Source organism: Chenopodium album, chromosome 15 (genome assembly GCF_948465745.1).
Source record: "Chenopodium album chromosome 15, dcCheAlbu1.1, whole genome shotgun sequence".
Lineage (NCBI taxonomy): Eukaryota > Viridiplantae > Streptophyta > Magnoliopsida > Caryophyllales > Amaranthaceae > Chenopodium > Chenopodium album.
In genome coordinates this window covers 50,959,796-50,981,912 of record NC_137848.1, presented here as the reverse complement: position 1 = coordinate 50,981,912, position 22,117 = coordinate 50,959,796, and the positions used below count along the sequence as shown (strand labels likewise).

The 22,117-nt window shown below is 34.1% G+C and overlaps 1 protein-coding gene and 1 long non-coding RNA gene across 4 annotated transcripts; one reads left to right on the top strand and one right to left on the bottom strand.

The window, feature by feature from the left end:
- Window positions 1-547: 547 nt before the first annotated feature.
- On the bottom strand, window positions 548-11,269 carry LOC145582514 (uncharacterized). The gene is made up of 3 exons (XR_014099896.1): window positions 11,133-11,269; window positions 8,675-8,797; window positions 548-1,789 (listed from the first exon to the last, which is right to left on the bottom strand). It is a non-coding gene; the product is annotated as an uncharacterized LOC145582514 (long non-coding RNA).
- Window positions 11,270-14,517: 3,248 nt separating this feature from the next.
- LOC145582513 (general transcription factor IIH subunit 2-like) lies at window positions 14,518-21,350 on the top strand. 3 transcript variants are annotated; one of them, XR_014099894.1, is made up of 6 exons: window positions 14,518-14,639; window positions 15,058-15,376; window positions 15,692-16,153; window positions 16,300-16,675; window positions 20,729-21,020; window positions 21,101-21,346. XR_014099894.1 is itself a non-coding variant. In XM_081639499.1 (5 exons), the coding sequence occupies exons 2-5, from the start codon at window positions 15,074-15,076 to the stop codon at window positions 20,872-20,874; spliced, it is 1,287 nt and encodes a 428-aa protein (XP_081495625.1). In that variant the 5' UTR covers window positions 14,518-14,639; window positions 15,058-15,073; the 3' UTR covers window positions 20,875-21,088. The 3 variants fall into 3 exon arrangements, 1 of the variants encoding a protein (XP_081495625.1); XR_014099895.1 differs by having other exon boundaries at window positions 14,550-14,639; window positions 15,071-15,376; window positions 21,101-21,350; XM_081639499.1 differs by lacking the exon at window positions 21,101-21,346 and having other exon boundaries at window positions 20,729-21,088.
- The last annotated feature ends 767 nt before the right edge of the window (window positions 21,351-22,117 follow it).

Sequence of the window (22,117 nt, the reverse complement as noted above, 5' to 3'; positions counted from 1 at the left end):
CAAGGAAATCTTAAGCTTCAATTGTTTTGTTATGTGGCCGCTTTGCTAGGTACCGGTCTTATGTCTTTGATGGCGATATGGGCATAGGTAGATGTTAGATTTGTAACTAGAGGATAGCATCTAGGTGTGTACAATTTACAAATACTTCTTCGCCGAATTAAAACTCATAATGGCGTTTGCACTTGCACTTGCTCATCAACTTTTTATAACACCTTCAAATTGTATGCATCAGTGTCGGGTAATACTGAAGTACCGCGCACCATTGAGTCTTCAAGAGAAACCAATATACTCGCGATTCTTGTCCTTTGGCTTGGGCTACTAGAGCTCCCCCTCTTCATTCCAGTGACCTGCAAAAAACATTAGGCCAGAGGATAGCGATAAAGCCAATACAAAGCTCAACTATTGGTATGTAACATAGTAAAGCTTTGAGAGGAACAAAATACAGAATTGTTGTAAGGTAGCATTATTGTTGTTGCTAGCAAAGGTGAAACGAATTATCATTGCAATTTACAAGTACTTGAAGGCTTAAAGAATGAACAATATCGTGTTTTAAAGTTAGCACAGAGGCCAATCGTTTCCCAAAATCCATTATGATATTTGAAACGATAAGAGGGTTTGACAACTTTTATTATACAACTGATTGTACATTGCAATATACAACTTATTATCAATTTGCTCATTAAATTTAAATGCCCGCGATCAAAAACAAAACAAAAATGTACAATTTTTTTTTAAATGAGTTTCCTCACTCTGCTAATCAATGGTCATGGAGACCCAAACAACGATGGGTCAATTGGTCAAACACAACTTATATGAAACCCTTGATTGCACTTATCACACGGTTACAACTCCCCTACTTCACCCGACCCGCATTCTTCACACTTGACAGAAAATAAATCTTTAACACAGCTCGAAACCATAAGGTTACAGCTCCTTTCTTCCGCCAACCCGCATTTCTCGCATTTGACATAAAAATAAGGTTACAACTCTCTTTCTTCGCCTAACCTGCATTTCTCGCATTTCACATTTTGACATAATAATAAGGTTACAACTCCCTTTCTTCACCTGACCCGCATTTCTCGCATTTGACATAAAAATAAGGTTACAACTCCCTTTCTTTGCCTGAACCACATTACTCGCATTTGACATAAAAATAACCTTTATTGCACTTATCACACGGTTGCAACTGCTTTTCTTCACCTGAGCCACATTCCTCACATTTGACATAAAAATAGTCTCATCTTTTCACCATCGTCAATGCCTTTGCCAAAATCTTCGCAACCCCGTAAAAAAATCCTTTTGAGCTGAACTAAAAGATGCTGAAAAGTGCTGCATCTTAGGGGATAAACTATTGCATTTCCATGATAAATTTTCAGAACCCTGCAGCCTCCATCTTCCTCAATCTGCTAATCAATGGCCATGGAGATACAAACAACGATGGGTCAAACACATCCTATATGAAACCCTCTATCGCATTTGTCACATGGTTACAACTCCCTTCTCCTTTATCCAACCCATATTTTCACACTTGACAGGTATATACTCTATTCTTTCCTCCACCACATACTTGAAATTATACTTGTCTCTTTTGTTGTGGCATTATAACTCCAAAAGCTGTGGGATGCTCTATTTAGCATATCTTAGAGAATAGTAATGGGATACACCAAAAATGCACAAGAGCCGGAGCAACTTAGACTAAACTCAAGCAAATTATGTAACCCAAGAAATCAGCCATAAACAACAGAATCCTCTTCAGCAGCACAGAAGGAAATCCTAAAAGCTTAATGTCCTGCAAAACATCCCCCAAAAAAGAATTGATAATTATCACCCATCAAAAGCAAAGTTGTGTGTGTAGATATATATATATTAACATTAATCAAATCGATTTGTTTCGGTGAGGAAAACCAATAATATAATGCTGATATGGCTATTTTCACAGCGGTCACTTAGTCATTTCCACCATATTGTGTTGTGCATATTTCAGATTCTAATTATCAGTTTTAAGTTCCTTCTAGATTAAAGCCCCTTGAAATGTTTTAACTATAATAAAGTGAAGACCAAACATAGAAATTGATATTCAAAAAGAGAATAGAGTTTAGCTACTGCCTCTGTAATCCTTAGCTACTTGCCCCCATGGCACAATCTAAATGACAAATATCATTACAGTTCTATCTTCTAAGAGCAGAAAATAGGCTTGCCCCAGATTGCATCCATATTTTGCATCACAACCCCAAAGAATGTTCACTTGAAAAGCATTTGATTCTATTATAAGAAAGAGTTTTTCTAACTACCAAAAAAAAAAAAAAAAAGGATCAAGACTCCACATCAAAGTAATCACTCTCTTCCTGTATACACTAACCAGTAACCACTATACGTCTATACTATTTTAATACGCAAAATGTAAAAAAAAGTAGATCACAATGTTTGTTTAATGCGAAAAATCATACAATACAAGTATATATGAATTGGGCACTAGTCCAGGCCACATATGCATGATAAGCCCTTCCCACACAAATCTTCTTCTTCTCAAGTTCTCCAACAAATGAAAAAGCAATTGTAACAGCCAAAGGATATTTTACCATACAAACGTTTTAGGAAACTCTCATTGGTAACCCTCAATTTTTTCTATAAATCTTTGGTTGACTGGAAAAAAAAAAAAAAAAAAAAAAAAATCTCTCTTTTCCATCTTGATTCTTTTCCTCCCTCATCTAGTCATCTCCAACACCTCCTCTTCTTCTAATGGAGGATAGGCAGCAAATCACTTCTTGGTTCTCCGACCATAAGCCACCTAACCACCTTCTCCACCATTAGACCTCAAAGTGTTAACAGGGAGGGTGACCCATGACAGGATTGTGGAAAGGTTGGTGATGGCATATGATCTGCTTGAGAAGTCCAACGAAGAGGGTGTACATCGGAGTGAAGTCTATCAAGAGTGAGTGAGATAAGGAACCAAAAACGTTTGGCGTCGACAATATTGCAAAGTTTAAGGGTGGCGCATAGGATTTACAATTGGAAGACTATGTAGATTAAATTGGGAGAGTGGTACAAAGGTTGATCATGCAGCAACAGAAGAGAGATGGTGGTGTTAGCGCTGAATCATCACCATTACCAGTGGTCAGAGCACAGGAAGGGCATTAGAGGAGGAGGATGTGATGGAGAGGACAGAGGAAAGTGAATTAAGATGGAGGAGAGAGATTGGGATTGATAAGGTGGTAATTTGTATCACACTTATCATTAAAAATCATCATTAATGTCAAAAGTAGTTAAAAAAAAAACAACAATACAAGGATATATGTGATATTTGGGTTACAAATGAGAATTTTTCAAACATTTTTGGGATAACCAATGTGCCAATGTTTTATAAAATGACAAAAATAAACTATTTCACAAGCCAATACTCTGCCACTGTGGCTGCACCGCCATAAATTCGGCCAGCTACCACTATTTCTCTATTGATTCCACATAACCATACCCTCATGTTATTGTGAGAAGTTTGATGTATGTGTTTATCGAATTTATTCTTTGATGTCCTATTTAGTCTAATTTGTAGGCCTAAGCTATTTTATGCCAGATCTTTTTTTTCTTTTCACTTATTTATTTTTTTTAATATTTATAATTCTGTTTATTTTTGTTATTATATGAGCTACTTGAGAATGAATTTTATCATTATTTTTATTAGTTGTGGAAAAGGATAGAGATTTAGCTCATAGGATCAAAGCGTGTTGGTTGAAGTGAAAGACTGTGAAATAGATTAAAAGGGAAATTCTACTGAACGACAATAAGGCTTGCTTTGTTATATGGTACCGAATGTTGGCTGTAAAGTATTGCCACGTGTATAAAATGAATGTGGCGGAGATGCGTATGTTACAATGGATGTGAGGTCATACAAGAAAGATCTGGTTGAGGAATGAGATAATAAGGAAGAAAGTAAGTATTACATCGATTGAGTACAAGATGAGGGAGAATCGCTTGAGATGGGGAAGACCTAAAAAAACTTGGAAGAAGGTGATTGAGAGTGACATGAGTGCTTTACAGATTGAGCAAAATATGGCGTTGGATAAGGTGGTATGGAAGGAGAAAATTCACGTCAAAGACATGTCGTGATTATATATACTTTCAAACTTTTTTTCGTGTTTAATTTTATTTTAAGCCCACCAATGATTTTTACGAGCTGTATTGTTTTCCTTTGCTAAATTGTTTTCAAACCCTTATGTTTTTTAACTTTGACGTTTTAGCCACTCTTTTAAAACTTTCTTAATTTTATGTTTGATTCTCTTTAAAGCTCCCTTAATTTTTTCTTAAATGTTCTTTCATTTAGTCACTTCACTCACCTTCCTTCAAACTCTTTTAAATGATTATTTTGTTATGTTATTTTTTTTATATCATACGATTCCTTATGACGATTCATGTTAGCCGACCCCAAATCATTTTGGGACTAAGGCTTTGTTGTTGTTGTGGAAATGACGAACTGCAATTTGCTTGTCTTCTTTAATGTGGGAATTCTGATTGCATTTTGGTGAAGTTAGGCAAAGTGTAAAGAGTATGACAAGAACATTTACCTAACTAATTTTTTATGTTTTATATTTGAAAATAGATTTTTTATGTTTGGTGTTTGTAAATTTATATAGATAAGAGGTATTTGCTTAATTTGTATAGATCTGAGGTATTTGCTTTTATTAAATGTCATGTTCTGATTGATCTAATGATGTATATTTAGTGTTGCCCTTTTGATAATTTGAGCAGAGGATGATTATGGTTTTGAGATGGAGGAATGATAAACTCGTTAACTATTGGGTCTCAGAATTCTCCTTCAGCTGAATAGCTGATCAATTACAGGTGAGCTCTGTATCATTTCTATTGGGGAATTAAGATTAAATGACTGAGCTCAGTCTGCTCCAAAATTACCTGGTATGAAAAGGAGTTGTCAATATTATATAATTTACTGATACATTTCATGAGCATTATAGAAATGGCCAGTTTGGATAATTTTTTAACCCTATTTAATCAATGGAACTTGGTTACTATGTACTAAAAAAGCTTGCTAACATAAATGAAGTAGCCAAGTAGGTATGTGCCCAATAAATGTTTCAAATAAATTTGGTGCTTAGTTTTGGTTATAGCATTACAGGATATGACTAAAAAGTTTGTTTTATTTTCATTTTCTGGGGTAGTGTAAAACATTCTTGCTAAAATTCAGAAGTGAACTTTTTTGTTCTTGGAATACACTCTGAATAATTAAACAAGATAAAGTTGGTAGTGATTATAATAAAATAATTAGAACTCAATATTTGTAGTATATCTTCATGCGGCTCATGTATTCTTATTTGTCTATTTTTATATATTTGGGGTTCTAGTTTATGGGATTTGAAATTTAAAGCTACTTATTTTTTTTTCTTCTGTTGGAACCACAGGATGGCCAAATTATGCATGTTTGGCTGCTGCATCTGGGAAGATGACATGGCAGCTTTATACCGTTGACTTGTAAAATCGTGCTGATTGTAATAGAAAGTATGTTCTTATCCCTTATAACTAATGGCAGATTTTACTATATTACACTCCTAGTTGAATTGGTTATGATGTCCTTGGTAGTTGGTATGTGTCAAACAAAGTTTCAAATTCAGGAGATGCATGATTGGATCAAAGAACTTTGTGGTAATTTGTGGACCTTTTTTAACAGAAGTTTATGCGAGAGACAACTTTACCAAACATGTGGGGTAGAATTATACTCTAATAATAAAGATGTACTTTAAAATATATAGATTAGAAGATAATTATAAATAATGTATTAGGAACTAAAAGTGAGAGTCATTTCACAGCCTATTTTTCTCAAAATATTTTAGGTAGTGTTTGACCAAGTTTTTCAAAGTGTTTCTCAATTTAAGAAATAGAAGCTGGGCCAAACAAGGGATTTTTAAAAAATAGAAACATTTTATCAAGAAGCCCAAAATAGCTTCTAGAGAGTGTAGAAGGAGAAGCACCAAATTGTAGCTTCCTCTTGCTGTTTCTCGGGGAGCTACTCAACCCATTTAATGAAACTTTTTTTGGACAAAAAAACCCTTTACTTTTTGCAAATTGACCTCTAATATCCCATCTAAATAGAAAAAGAGGATCCATCTTCTCTCTCATAAGTCTATACTTTCATCAGTCCAAACTCACAGCGCAATACATCCTCCATCAACACCGGCAAAATGGAATCGTGACCACCGACGCCGCCTTTCCGACCACCCCAAAAGCGTTGGTGTGGTTGTGGTTGCTGTTAATTTCTTGTTCTTATTGCCCCACAAGTAGCAATTACAACATCAAATGTCCGAGTTTAATTTAAGGTTGTTTTGATTTTATTGTAATGTACCGTTGAATTTGACGTTGTACAACTTCAACTACTCCTCCAATTCACCCACATACTCACGCACTAGGAGATCTGCTAAGGAGGTGAATAATTGCAATTGATGTTGATTTCATTTGTCCTTATTGTTGGGTTCGTCATCTTCAAGTTGAAAATTGGATTATTCCCCTTCTTTTGAATTGCTACTATAAATTATCTATCATCATGTAGCATTGATTTGATTATCATCATGTGGCACTGATTTGAGTATTTAGGTGTTTCAATTGTTAAAACTATTAAATAAATTATTATAAATAGCATGTGTAAGAAACAATTTCTAATTAATTGGGCCAAACAAGGTATCAATAGTTTCTGTTTCTCATAATCACTTTTAATTCTTTTGAAACCAAACACTTTTGCAAAGGGTAAGTGTTTCTTTAGAAATAGTTTCTGGAAAACTAATTCTAGGAAACAGAAATAGTTTTCCAAAAGCTTGGCCAAACAGACCCTTACTAAGCATTTTTTTTTCTTTTTTTTTTTGTATATATGTGTACTTTCTAATTTCTATATGTCCTGCACTCATCTAATCATCTTTCACCGCCTATCTATTATTCTCAAAAAACATTTTTGCAATGGCTTCTTCTCAACTTTGCCCTTCTTATCATCTTCTGAAATGTCAGATCGGGCTTCAATGGCTAAAGATATACTTTGCTGATCCTAAGCCATCTGTTTTTGTTGTCTGACATAGTTTCCTTTGACTGTGTTTGCACTAGCTGGCATTCCATGACCAAAACACAAATTCAAAACACTTAACATCAGTCCAAATATGTTATGTTAATACTCTGTACATGCCATATTTGGACTGATGTTGAGTGTTTTGAATTTGTGTTTAGCAATGGAATGCGAGCTCGTGGAAACACAGCGGAAGGAAACTATGTCAAACAGCAAAAACAGATGGCTTAGGATAAGGAAAAGCATATCTTTAACCATAGAAGCTCAATCAGGCATTTCGGAAGACGATGAGAAGGTAGGCTAATTTTTATTGAATTTCTTATTTTTGAATCTTAAGTTTTTTTTTTTTCTTCTGAATTATGTATATATGGGAGCTATTTGAGGATTTCATAGTGATATACATATATTGATTTAGCTTTTTCAGAAATTTGTTGTTATGTCTATTGTGTTAATGTATTAAAAGGTCGGATATCCGAAGTATCCGATCCGAAAATTTTTTCGAATATCCGAACATTTTGGATCGGATATCAAATATCTGAATTTTCGGATCGGATATCTGATCCATGCTTATTGCAAAAAATGTTTTTTTGAGAATAATAGGCTGTGAAAGATGAGTGCAGAACATATAGAAAGTACACATATATATACAAAAAAAATGTTTAGTAAGTGTTTTGAGAAAAATAGGTTGTGAAATGACTCCCACTTTTAATTCCTAATACATAATTACCTTATAATCTATATATTTGTGACATTTGGGTTACAAATGAGAAATTTACAAACATTTTTAAGGATAACCGATAACCAATGTGCCAATGTTTTTTAGAATGACAAAAATAAATTATTTCACCAACCAATACTCTTCCATTGTGGCTGCATCGCCATAAATTCGGCCAGCTACCATTACCTGTCTACCTGTCTATTGCTTCTACATTATCATACTCTCAAGAGTATTACAATCAACTATCATCCTCTTCTTCCTTCAATCAATGAATCAAATTCCATTGCTAACACTATCATCCTTGCATCAGTGGTAGCATGGTACCATCTCCAAACTCACTCTTTCTCTTCTTCTCGTTGTTTCTCTATCAAGTTTCCTTACAATTAGGACCATCATCACCTCCACCCGACCCCCTCATTTTCAACTTGCAATAAATGATTGAAAAAAAAAAATCTCCCTTTGTAAATGTTAAGGTAGACGCAATCAGCCTTTCCCATTTTCCTCGCTCTCTACTCTTTTAATTTAGTTGCTAGTTATTTCTTTGGCCATCTAAGGAGGGAGCGTGAGGTGAGGGTGGAGTTTCTATCCATTGGAGATGGCCGATGGAGAAGTAGTTTGTGTTAATTTTCTCAATTTGAAATAAATGAGACATAGTTTAGTTATCATGGAACCAAAATTGTTATTTTAGTAACAGATCCATACAATCCATACCAGAGATAAAGATTACATCTTTGCAAATGACATCTAATATACAAGTGTATGACAACACAAAATATAGCTAGACAAGAAAAGCATATGACAGCAGCAAGCAAGGAGAAATAGATATAAATTAACCTAATTCTTAAACTAACAGCAGATTAGAGAAAATTAGACTAAATTTGAAAAGAAACAAGGGAGCTTACTTGGTGAATTGTTGACGCAATTGCTAAGAATGCTTATAGTTTGAAGACGCTCTTCATCAGTTTCATCATCAGCATCTTCTTCACCATTTGACATGGAAGGAACAGCTAATTCCATACTTAAAACTGAACAATGAATACAAATATTAATTCATAAATCAGTGACTTTGATAGCAAAATAGCAAGAGCATTAAATAGAACAATAACCCGAGTTTTCTCATCTATTCCACCGAGGTGGGACTCCAATAAGAGTTAATCTTGTTAGGCAATCATAGCAAGATACCGATAATGAGCCTTCACTATCGATGTGGGACAAAAAAAAAAACCTTGCTTCTTAGGTGAAAGCAATCACAATGCTTATCGCTCGACAAACTCATCAAAGATTGTGATACAACCTGAAACTTTGTTTCAATAGGCCAGGCTCTTCCCCATCATTAAGGCCCCTGCCATTTGGGCATAAGTTCCCCATAAGAAAGGCACCATTTCGTGTTGTTTGGGGGCATTCAAATGATGTGGCATAAATTATGCATTTTAAAGATTTGCAAATCTTATTCATCTGAAAATGAAGATTTAGGTTGCTGATGCTTCTTTAGTATACTCCATCTAGTTTTCTGTTTAGGCTATAATTAGTCCATCATGACTGATGCAATCTGAAATGATCTAATTTCCCGATTTGATTAAACTCTAACCTTTTGTACACTAATCCTTTGGGAAAAAAATACCAAAGAAGATATTACATTTGTATTAATTTGCACTTTCCAAACTTTTAATTTCCACAATTATATATTTATGGAATTAAAGATGCTTTGTGTTAAGCAAATGCAAATAAAAGGAGCTAATTGGTGTGGCTGAATTAAGAAAATGTATTTGCCTAATAAGTTGAACCGGACATAGTCCAAAAAACACAAAACAGATCAAAAAAAAATGGTCAGTCTGCTGTTCCTAAGCATTATACTGATTAGTCATGAAAAATGCATCAGAATTATATGCATTTACAATTTTACATTATGAGCTGTGACACAAGATTAGGAAGTTAAAGAACCATAAGGAGCTCCCTCTTCTGCCATCTACTTAAATCATATAAATCGAGTGAAAACTAAAAATGCGCATGAGGGCTATACTATATCTTACCCAGGAGCTGACTGGTCTAGTCGAAATAAGCAAGTGCAACTCGATACGGATGGACTTTGGAGCTTCGATATAGATTTTCTAGAAGTATGACATACAACAGCTAAAATATACATTTCAAGCAGACAGGAAATAGAGATTGGCTCAAAAATTTCTATTTTAATTTTAAATTTTTAAATTTTAATTTCATTAAAAAAAGTAGCAATGTTTTCAGAAAGATAGTAAGCACATCAGACAAAGTTATACTTGTTCATATCACAATTGTATTAAAGGGAAAAAAATACATTTCCCTGGGAGCATAATTGTATTAAGAGGAAAAATACATGTTCCCGAATAAATGAACTAATTAACTAAAACAAATGTGGTATATCAGATAGGTGAATTTAAGGGTATATAACTATAATTTTCGCAGGGGTTGTCACCAAAGCACCTTGAGAAAGGATATTAGACCACAAACAACCCAATTACCATACCTAAAGAGACTTCTCATTACAGACTCGCCCTCCAAAATAATCTTGTAACAATAGCATGCTAGCAAACTCAACAACCTTCGCCTATTCTGGGTAGCATTTATCATTTATGGATGATATTTTCTTTTGTTTTTCCATATCATTTTAAATCATCCCAGTATCACACCATTACTACTATGTGCTACTCTTATCATCCATTTTCTATACCCATTGAATTGAATTTTCTTGCATCAATAATTGAGCATCTAGAGGATTTAACCTTTGCAGCTTGGAGATAAGATTCAATCACTAAAATGACCACCAATTCACCAAATCATCAGCCTTTAGAATCCTTTTCAACCAACACATTAGCAACCCAAATTGTCTCAATTATTACATTAAATTCCATTTTCGTAGTTTCATACTAACATTAAAGTATTTGATAAAAAATTCCACCATCACAGTTCCATCTTAACATTAAAGCGTTCTTAAACACATTAGCAACAAAATTGACTCAATTATCAAAATTCCATTTTCATAGTTTCATCCTAACACTAAAGTGTTTTACAACACATTAGGTACCAAATTATACTCAATAATCAAAATTTCATTTTCACATTTTTTGAAAAAAAAAAACCATTTTCATAGTTTCATCCTAACATTAAAGGGTTCTGCAACACATTAACAACAAAATTTGACTCAATTATCAAAATAAATTCTTCTCCTATAGGAATATGAAGAGCAAATTTCTAGCATGGAAATTTCTCGCTAAAAATAATTCAGTGATAAGAACTAATAGCTCAATAATCCACCTAAGAATAACCCTAAATTGACTGTAATGACAGTTAAAATAATATCCGATTATTAAGAAAAACAGATCTTACCTGGGAAGCTTCATCAATGGAGGAAAGAAAGCTCACAATTAAGCTTCAATGGAGGGAAAAGGGGTGCACCGTGAAATAGCTCCAAAATCCTGTACTTTGTGCTCGACTTCCTCATTCTCCTTAAAGGGAACAATTTTTTCTTCGCTTGTCTCTTTAATTAACTTTACTTGTTCTTTAATCTCAGTAACTCCGGATACAAAATTAGGTAAATCTTCTTTCAAAATTGTATCCTAATTTATTTAAAGAAATTAATAAATAGGAAAATTTAGCGTCTTTATCAAAATCAATGTTACATAGTCTACAATTTGACAATTTATAAGTGCAATACTAACTAATAGAGGTGGCAAACAAGTCATTCGGATCGGGTACATGTTGAGTCGTTTTTGGTCAAGTCAAGTTTAGGTCAATAAAAAATTGATTCAGGTCATTTCGAGTTTCAAGTCAACTAAAAATTGGGTTGGGCGGGTTGTTTTGGGTCGGGTTAGTTCATGCTGGATCAATTCGAGTCGAGTTAATATATGGGTCTTAATATCAGGTCAAGTTCAAGTTGAGTCAAATTCAAATCGGGTTAAATTTAGATTGAGTCATATTCATGTCCTTTCATTTCGTGACACTACTTTTAGTGAAACTCAAATTGGTAAATGGTTGAAGAATCTTACCCTTCTATTATATCATTTTTCCTAAATTACCATTACTAGCTATTGTAGCTACTAATCTAATAGAGTTATGATAGTTATAACATGATTCGTTTGATTTTAAACTTATCTTTATGATGCCAAAGCCTCTAATGAAAAATGAAATGGTCCAAAAGCCCATTTTAGTTTGACAATGCAGGAAATGACTCAAAGGAGGACACAAACAAATTAGTATAGTGTTGACATCACCAAAAGTAAATTAACATTTTATATCAATACAATGTTCTTTAATCTTTCTACGTAAGATTGCTCCGACATATATTGTTAGAATACTACATAATGAGTTATAACAATTTAGAGGTGGCAATGGATCTTGGATCCTATAAAAAAAAATAAGGATTCGGATCTCTAATTTTTGAATCTGGCATATTCAAATTCAAATCCAGATTCGTTTTCATGTATCGGAACTAGAGTTGGATCCTGTGTCTGAGATTCAAACTCAACCCGTGGATCCTTTTTTTTTTTTTTTTATTTGATTACGATACTCCGTATTATTAAAGATTAATTTATTAATTAATTTGACTTCCTCCGTATATAAGCATACCCATAAGTATTTCTAGTATTATATACTTTGTTTATTTCATATTTTTTTTTATTTGCTTCACTTTGCGAATTGCGGACTCTTAGGAAATATTTGGAGATGAGAGAAATAGAGAAAATAAAATAAATTGACACATGTGATAAGAGAGAGATTATTAACTAAAAAGGAAAGTAATATAACTAATTTAAAACTTCTGTTTTAAAAAAGTGATGCAACTAAAAAGAAACGGAGTACTTTCTCCATTTTTTTAGTTGACACCGTTTGACTATTACACTATTCACAAAATACACTTTGACTTGCTTTTGTGATTTATAGATACGATAAAATATAATTACGTGGGATCTTCTTTGAATTGTCTACATGTATATTTTTTTAATATCCACTTTTTATAATTTTACAATGTTGATAATTGAAGTTAGGCCCTGTTCTCTTCACCTTAAAAAAATAATATTAAGTAAAAATAATTTCAGTTCAATAAAAATAAGTTTAGTTCAGTAAAATTCAGTTTTCTTAAAGAAGAATTATAATAGAAAATCAGTAAAAATAATTTCAGTTCAGCAAAAATAATTTTAGTTCAGTAAAATTAATTTAAGTTCAGTAAAAATAATTTAAGTTCAACAAATATAATTTTGTTTCAATAAAAATAATTTTAGTTCAGCAAAAATAAGGTGAAGAGAACGGGGCCTTATTAAGCGTTAAAAACATGCGTTGCCAAGCGTGATAATAGAAAGGTGTCAACTAAAAAAAAACAGAGGAAGTATTTAATTGTTACTTTAGAAAAATAACGTTTTAAGCTATAGATATAGGAAAAGTATTGGGTAGAACGAGGCTCACGTGAGTCCAGTCATACAAACAAAAAACAAATAAAATTTTTAATTGTCAGAAATTAGATAATAATGGTCAGATAATAAGTTATAAATATTAGATTAAAAGCGTCATAAATTAGATAATAATGGTCAGATATTATATTATAAATGTCAGAAATTATATTATAACTATCAGATATTATTTTATAAGTGTCAGAAATTAGATTATAATTATCAGATATTAGATTAAAAGTGTCAGATATTAGATTATTATAGTCATATATTGGTTTATATTGATAAGATATTAGACAATATTGAAGAATCTATAAAAGTTGGTGAACCAGTAAGCATTGTAGTATTGAATTTCATTGACCCAAAATAATCTCGAGCTCTTCCTAATCCAATTCTCACATTCAATGGCTGCAAACCCAGAGGCCAACCCTCTTCCTGCACTCAAGAAAATAAAAACTTTCACTAATTTAGTGTCGGCAGAAATCAAATTTCACCAAAAAAAAAAACCTAGAAAGTAGAGAGAAAATTCAACAATTTTCATACTCAATTTGTAAAAAGGTGAAGAAAATAAAGATACCTATTTCATTAAATGTTTGGAGATGTAGGGACAATATAGCCATTAGAATGGTAGAAACAAATTTTAAAATAGGGAAGAAGACGAAGACGACTCGAAGACGCCGCCATTAGAGAGATGAGCAGAGGAGAGAGAAAGAGAAGTGGAGGGAAGAAAGAGATGGTGAGCTGGCAAAGGATTTGGGAGCGGCGGCGAAAGCGAACGGTGGAATTGGCTGATTTGGGTGGTAATGGGTGGGGGATGAATGTGTACATTATAAACCGGACTCATGTGATTCCGTTCTACACAAAACATTCTCATAAATATGTTAGGAGAACTTAAAAATAATAACAAAAAAAAAATTAAAATAATAAATTTTATGTTTTTTATTAGTTAACACAATTCATTTAGGCACGTTTGTGAACGCATATTTTTAAATGCAAATATCTTTATTTACCTATTGACAAAAAATATAAAATTTTGATACTTGAAAAGTAGACATTGATATAAAACTAACAAGATCTCATATGGCTATATAATTATTTAGCACTAAATTACAAAACAAAATTGTGTTAAATAAAAAAACGGAGGTAGTAAATTTCTAAAACACATAAATTATGTGCGAATCCGGATCCAAACATGTTGAATCCGGATCCAAAAATTTTGAATCCATGAATCCGAATACAAATTCATATTCTTAAAACGGATTTGGATCCGAATTTAGCAGGATCCGATCTAGATGCGACCCGTTGCCACCTCTAGATGTGTTGGTGAAACAGAATAATTTTCCCCGCTTTGGAACTTTTTCACGTGTATACTGCGGTCACTGCACTCTCCTTCTCTCTCCTCCATTGAAGCCTACTTGTGAGCTTTCTCTCCTCCATTGACGCTGCTTCTGAGGTAACGCTGTTTTTATTTTCAATCATCGAATATCAATTTTTCAATTTACTCAATTTAGGGTTCTTCTGTTGGGGGATTATTGAAACATTGGTTGTAATCGCTGAAAGATTATAGTGAGAATTTCATTGCTAGATTATAGTCAATTTAGGTTTCTTCTAAGGTTGATTATTGAACTATTGGATGTAATTACTGAAAAATTATAACCAAAAATTTCATTGCTAGAATTTTGCTTTTCAAATTATTAAGCCACAAAAATGTAATTTGATAATTGATTCTAATTTGGTTGCTAATGTTAGGATGGAACTATGAAAATGGAATTTTTCTCCCTGTAATTCCCCCTTTCTTATTGATTCGAAGGGATTAGGGAGTCAGGTAACTATGATTTGTATGAAAGTACCTGATTTTGAATATTTTTCAGTTTTAAGTTTTAGATAATGAGCAGCATTGAACATAGGGAGGTTAGCAATACTAGAGGAAAACGGCTTGGCCGAGACGAAGACGAGGATGATGAAGATGAGGATAATGATATGTCTGCTTGGGAGAGAGCCTATACTGATGAGAGATCATGGGAGTCTTTGCAAGAAGATGAGTCTGGGCTACTTCGTCCGATTGATAATAAGTCGATGTATCACGCCCAGTATCGTAGACGTATTCGTTCCATCTCGTCTACCTCAACCTCTGCTCGAATTCAGAAAGGTCTTATTCGATATATCTATGTTGTCATGGATTTCTCCAGGGTAATGAATTTCCTACCATGTAGTCTTCTCTTTATAACTAAAATTCAATCATCACTGCTAGCCGTAAGTCCATAGCTTATGCTTTAAGCATTGAGTTGCTGATCATGAGTTGAAAGATTTGATTTGCACTAGTGTTAAGTTGGATAAGTGCATGACTGGGAAAATTATGATAATGCTTGGATTGTAATTGAGTGTATAGTGAGGGCTTGAAATATTGAAAAGATTGTTTTTTGAGCAGCTACTCATTCAGTCATTATTGGTGTATTGTTCTGATATTTCTATTCTCAGTCTAAAACCTTGAATCCTTCTCTGTAGGCAGCTGCAGAGATGGATTTCAAACCAAGCAGAATGGCCGTTGTTGCCAAACATGTGGAGGCTTTCGTAAGAGAGTTTTTTGACCAGAATCCACTTAGTCAAATTGGTCTTGTGGGGATTAAAGATGGCATTGCTCATTGCTTAACGGATATGGGTGGTAGCCCGGAGTCTCATATTATGGCTTTGATGAAGAAGTTGGAGTGTTCAGGGGATGCGTCTTTACAGAACGCCCTAGAACTTGTTCATGAATGCTTAAATCAAATTCCATCATATGGTCATCGCGAAGTTCTTATTTTGTATTCGGCTCTTAGTACCTGTGATCCAGGTGACATAATGGAGACTATTCAGAAATGCAAAAAGTCGAAGATTAGGTGTTCAATAGTAGGTCTTTCTGCAGAGATGTTTATTTGCAAACATATATGCCAGGAAACAGGTGGATCATATGCTATTGCTTTGGATGAGGTGAGTTGTACTACTGAAAGATTGTATGATATGAAATTGATCCTATCTGTGTGCCGAAATGGTGAAGATATTTGTGCTGATGATTGTATAATATACTCTTCTAAAATGTATGTACTATTCTCTGATTTAGTTTTCCCTCCTTGTAGTTCCATCTGAAAGAGTTGTTGCTGGAGCATGCACCACCTCCTCCAGCTATTGCTGAATATGCAACTGCTAACTTGATCAAGATGGGATTTCCACAAAGAGCGGCGGAAGGTGTGGTTTCAATATGTGTGTGTCATAAAGAGGCTAAGGTTGGTGCTGGATACACCTGTCCTAGATGCAAGGCTCGTGTTTGTGAGCTGCCCACAGAATGTCGCATATGTGGGCTAACACTTGTTTCTTCTCCCCATTTAGCAAGGTCATATCATCATCTCTTTCCAATAACACCCTTCGATGAGGTGTCTTTTTCAAATGGGAATATTGCGGGACAGAAATCACTCGAAACATGTTTTGGATGCATGCAGAGTCTGACAAATCCTGGTAAGCATCATACAAAAGAAGTTAGGATTTCAGTTGGTTTATTATACGTAGCTATCATGTTGCCTGACTGATATTTCCCCCTCTTGCTTAAATGCAACCTTTGGTTTGATTGGCTGGTATAATATAATCATATAATCTGTCTGCTTAGTGACTCAGTCTGATCACCTGTCTTGTTGATATTTTTACGTTGTATTTCAGAGAGCAAAAAAGCGATTACTTGTCTTAGTGGCTTTGTGATTTGTGACATGACCTGCCATAGCGTACAACAAGATCTCGCTAGGTTATGCATGTGGTAGGATTCGGGAGCTAGACTTATATTGATTTTCCTGCCATAGACATTGCCTTTGATGAATATTTATGTGATTGTTGCTTATGAAAACTGAATGATCTATCTTGACTATGGCCTTATTTGGAAAAATTAGTTGGTATAAATCTATTCAAAACATATAGCTGTTAGTTGTCATAGTAGCTACATACTGTTGTAATTTTATTTAGCAATAAGATATCAGTTGTCAGAAAAGTCTTGTGTACGTAGTATAATTAGTTTGTCTTTGTAGTTTTTCAATGCATACAATCAGCTTTTGGATTAGTAGAAAAAGAAGGGATCAAATTTTCAACTACACTCCAAAAAATATATTTGTAGCTTCCTAAAACATTACCTTTACCTCTAAAAGATACAGTAAAACACTGACTTACCAAACTCTTCTTTTATACCTTTTTAAAAGTCAAAACTTTAAAAAGCTATTTAGAATCTGTTTCCGTGAGTCCTACGTCTTATTGGTCTGTTGGAAGAAGCACACTTGGATATTTAGTCTGGCAATGAGACAATGATTATTTTATTTTACAGAGTATTTATCTTTTTATTATTATTATTATTATTATTATTATTATTATTATTATTATTTTCTTATTGTATGTTTCCTAGCACAGTTTCTCCTAGAATGCTTACTGCATCAAGATTTAAGGGGTAGGGTTGGGTAATAATTTATTCATTTGCTTCTACTGTTGCGTTCATTATAGAACAGCAAAACACTAGTCAATATTTAGCTTGGAATGTATTGGCCTAATCTTTTTATCCGAATATTCTTTCTGCAATAAAAAAAGAGTGAGAATATGGTGCTAGTCAGCTAGTCTATTGATTGTGTTATGCCTTATGTGATGTCTATCATTTGTCCATCACATAAGTGCTAATGCTGAAGCAGTGTGGAGTTCACAGTCTCTTCAATACCCACAATCTGGCTCATTGCATGTATGTCTTTCTAAGATCCAGTATATTTAAATATGCATAGAAAAAGGGCGAGAAAAGAGCCTTGAAGTACTGCATAGAGAATGTTTAACAAAGTTCCAGAACAATTTAGTTGCCTTGTGAATGCCAGTAAGTTAATGATCTTAATGATTAGGACACTCTAATCTTAATGAGCAAGAATTTTCTTAGAAAGCAAACTGTTAGGACATTTGGGGTTATTTTTCTAGGTCCAGTCCTGCATAACATCTACAACTTCAATAGCTTGAGAGGTCGAGCTCACAATAACAGACTCTCAACTGACTATGCTATGCCATGGTTTTAAAAGCATAGGGCCACTATGAAGTTAGTAAACTAATTAAATGATTTAATTTAATGTGTCCCTTTCAGCAGGTAGCCACCTTCCAGTGTGAATACTTAGTTCAGTAAAGTCCCTGAATCTAGTGTGTTAGGTGGGAATCTCTATAAAGTTTGTAATATAAAGATCTTATTGTTGTACACAAACTGCTCCCACATTGAGCAGATGGAGAAAATGAGTAACAATTAGAAGTGGAGGGAAAAGCCATATTATATGTCCTCATGTCCTGTGGACTAGGATCTGGTGGACCATCAGATCATTGGTAGAATTCTAGTACCATCAGATCATTGTGAGGTGAATTTTGGAAACAAGTTGAATCTATCTTTTTCAGAAAAGTAGTCATTGCAAACTGGTCTAGCATCTAATTGTTAAAATTTCCTGGAATATTGTAGATGGCTACTTATTAGCCTTGTTATTCTAATTTAGTTATTCTAATTTATATTGATCAGTATGAAATTTAAGAATTATTTAGGCAATTTATCCCTTCCCTTTCTGTCACACATTACTTGTTTCTTATATTAGCCCCGATAAGTGGTGAGGCTGGATCCTGATTCAAAATTTTCTCAACCCCTTCTTTTTGCTTAATCTAAATGCCATGATTGTAGACTGTGCCAATAAATAGAGTATTGCTTGTGTATTATAAACAGGTTTGAAAGCCTTAAAGTCTAGAAACATGTATTCCTTCCGTCACTTTTCTATGGTTACGTTTGGTTTTATAAACGGGTAATAAGAAAAAGACTTTGGGAGTATGTAAAATTAGACTATTTGGTTAAGGAGTAGGTAAATATTTTGATAAATGGAAATATTTGCTTTGGGAGTAGATAAATGTTTTGATAAATGGAAATAGTTGCTTTGGAAATATGCAAATGTTTTGGTAGACGGGAATAGTTACATTGAAAGTAGGTTTTATAATGTAAATGTATTGGGAGTGTGAATATATGGGGATAAAAGTGTAAAGTTAGTATTCTATTTTAGGAAATTTAAGAAATGTAACCTTAGAAAGGTGACACCCACCAATTAGTTGTTGGTGTAGTGGTAAGTGGGACTACACTTGGTAGGGAGGACCGTATGTTCTATCCCCCACAACAACAATTGGGAGAGACTGGAACCTAACCACCCAGAACTGATCCTTGAATCCGGATTAGCCCAAAGGGTGAACCGGGTGGAACAACAAAAAAAGAAAGGTGACACCCAAAATAGAATATGTAACCATGGAGGGAGTATTTTGATAATTTTCTTGTTAACTGAACTAAGTGAAAGATAAAAGGAACATTAACTGAGACTTTTTCAACCATTTGGGGATTGTTATAGAGTAGGAGCATAAAGACCCTACTGCTGTGGGACTTGGGGGGAGGGGTGGGGAAGGTATGTCGTTGAAAGAGTTATGTCATCGGATTTGGTTGCCAGATGCAGTGCATGACTTCTTCCAGGGGTTGAAAATTGAATGCATCATTGTGATAAACTGAAGCTGTGTTTCTGGGAAATAAGAGATGATTTGTGATTTGAGTCAGGAGTAAATGGTGTTGATCTGAGTGAAATGTCTGACAATATTTTCCGTTCAAGAGGAATCTTATTGGCTAGATGCAAAATTGAAGGTCTAAAAGTGTGTAAAGTACTTTTGATTTGAGATCTTCAGCTGATTGATAGCAAGTGCTTTGGCAGCTTAAAGTCTTGTCAAGCTGTCCACCTGATCTTTCCTCTGATTTATCTAATACTAAAGTTGATTGTAAGTTACTAAGTTGTTATCTAGTCTTGCTTATTACTCCCTCCGTATTTTATTACTTGCTCCATTTCTCCATGCGCGAAGTTTTAGGAGGAATAGTAGAAAGTAAGCTACTGGGGAGTCAATCAATCAATCAATCAATCAAAGCCTTAATCCCAAAAGTGGGGTCGGCTAACATGAATCAATCAATCAAGCTACTGGGGAGTAAATAGTAAAATATTATTAAAAGTTTCCAAAAAAAAAAAAATACTACGTAGTATAATATTATTACTAGTGGGGATGAAAATAGTAAAATATTATTAAAAGTTTCCAAAAAAAAAATAAGAAATGGAGCAAGTAATAAAATACGACCGCACAAAGAAAGTGGAGCAAGTAATAAAGTACGGAGGGTGTAAGCACTATCTTTCAGTAGGCCGGGAAAACACTTAAAATCACCATATCTAGTAAGAAATCTATGTAAGATGGGGGGCCTGTGGTGGAGTTAGCTTACTAATAGAGGTATCTGATAGTACCTGATTGGTACTTGTGCTGATCATTAATGATAGTAGTGGTACATTCCACTTGTCAGTAGATATGACAAATGGAATTAAAAAGGCGGGAAATCCTTTTGCAGTCAGTAAGCTTGTAGTCGTGCTCTGTTTGTTGCTCTGTTCTTCAGACAAAAACCTTTTTTATTAGTGAGATGATTTTTATTTATTGATTTTCTTACAATTAATTTGGTTCATGCAGGGACTGGATCCATTTACTGTGTTAAATGCCCAAAATGCAAAAAGTATTTCTGCATTGATTGTGACATTTATATTCATGAAAGTTTGCATAATTGCCCGGGCTGTGAGAGTTTAAGACATTCCACTCCAGTCAATGCTGGTGTATAATGAAAGACCTGTACTTTCTCTCTCCCCCTATGATGAATGGTGAGATTTTATTCTTTATTGCTGGTGGAGCTGACTGTAGTCAATTGGTTTAGTTGCATCTGTTGCCTCTGCAGCCACTGCCTCTAACACCGGATAAACACATTTTTGTAAGTCTTCAGGATTATATATTGTTTGGATCTTTCATCAGATTTTGAGTCCTTTCACCCTGATATAGTCTTCTCCACAGATGTATGCTGTGAGCTGAGGTCACTGTCACGATTTGAAGAGTTATATGGGCAATGTGATTCTCCCGGCAACAGTTCTCTTGTATACTAGTATTGAGTTTTTTTTTTTTGATTGAAGTATTGAGTTATTGACAGTAGTATAACTAGTCATTAGATAATGTTAAAGAAAATTTTGTCTTGAGAGGAAAGGGGGCATGGCCTCAGATTGGAAGATTCAATAGAAATTTATTCACATCTTATTCTCTTTTTGTTTCTTCATATCGCTGCTTTAACCCTATTTGGCTGACTTCTGGGAAAGCTTTGAGGAGGTGAGAACAGAAACTTAGCCAAATAGGGTTTGCTTATAATTTGGGTTCGAGTTATGGAAAGTAAATCCTTGTAAATTCAATTTCAAACAAGATCTTGATTCAGAAATGATGAGCGTTTGAATCAAATCAAAGCTTTGCTATGAATTGTTACTCTTTCGTGCTTAAAGCTCTAACTGGATTTCAGTTGAGAAGTACAAATTGTTTTTGGGTATGATGAAATAAATGTGGAAAAGGGGGAAAGATAATGAAATGAGGCTTCGATTGATTTTTAATTTGGAATCACTGCAGCAATGGAAGATTATAGTGTTGTTACTCGTTTGTCGAGGAAAAAACCAAGTTCGATCTTCTTCATTGAACCATTGCACATTAGCTTAAGTCTGACCTCTGCAATCTAAACTACAGGGGGAAAAAACAATAAAATTAATTACTTCTTCATAACGCGTGTGCAAGATAATCTCAAGTACGTAGGGAGGAAATCAATCTGTCAATCCATTGCAACCATAATCGCGTTGCAAGAGAGGTCAGAACTCGGAAGCCATGAGTTGAATGAAAGGTAATTGGGTAAGTTATCGAAGATTAAAATTAAAGCACATGTTTTTGGTTATCGAAGATAATGGTCCAAAAGGAGGCTATTGTAATATTAGTGCTCTCAGAATTGTCTATATGCACAAAATTTCCCTGTTTCTTGTGTTCGAGAAATATATTAGAAAC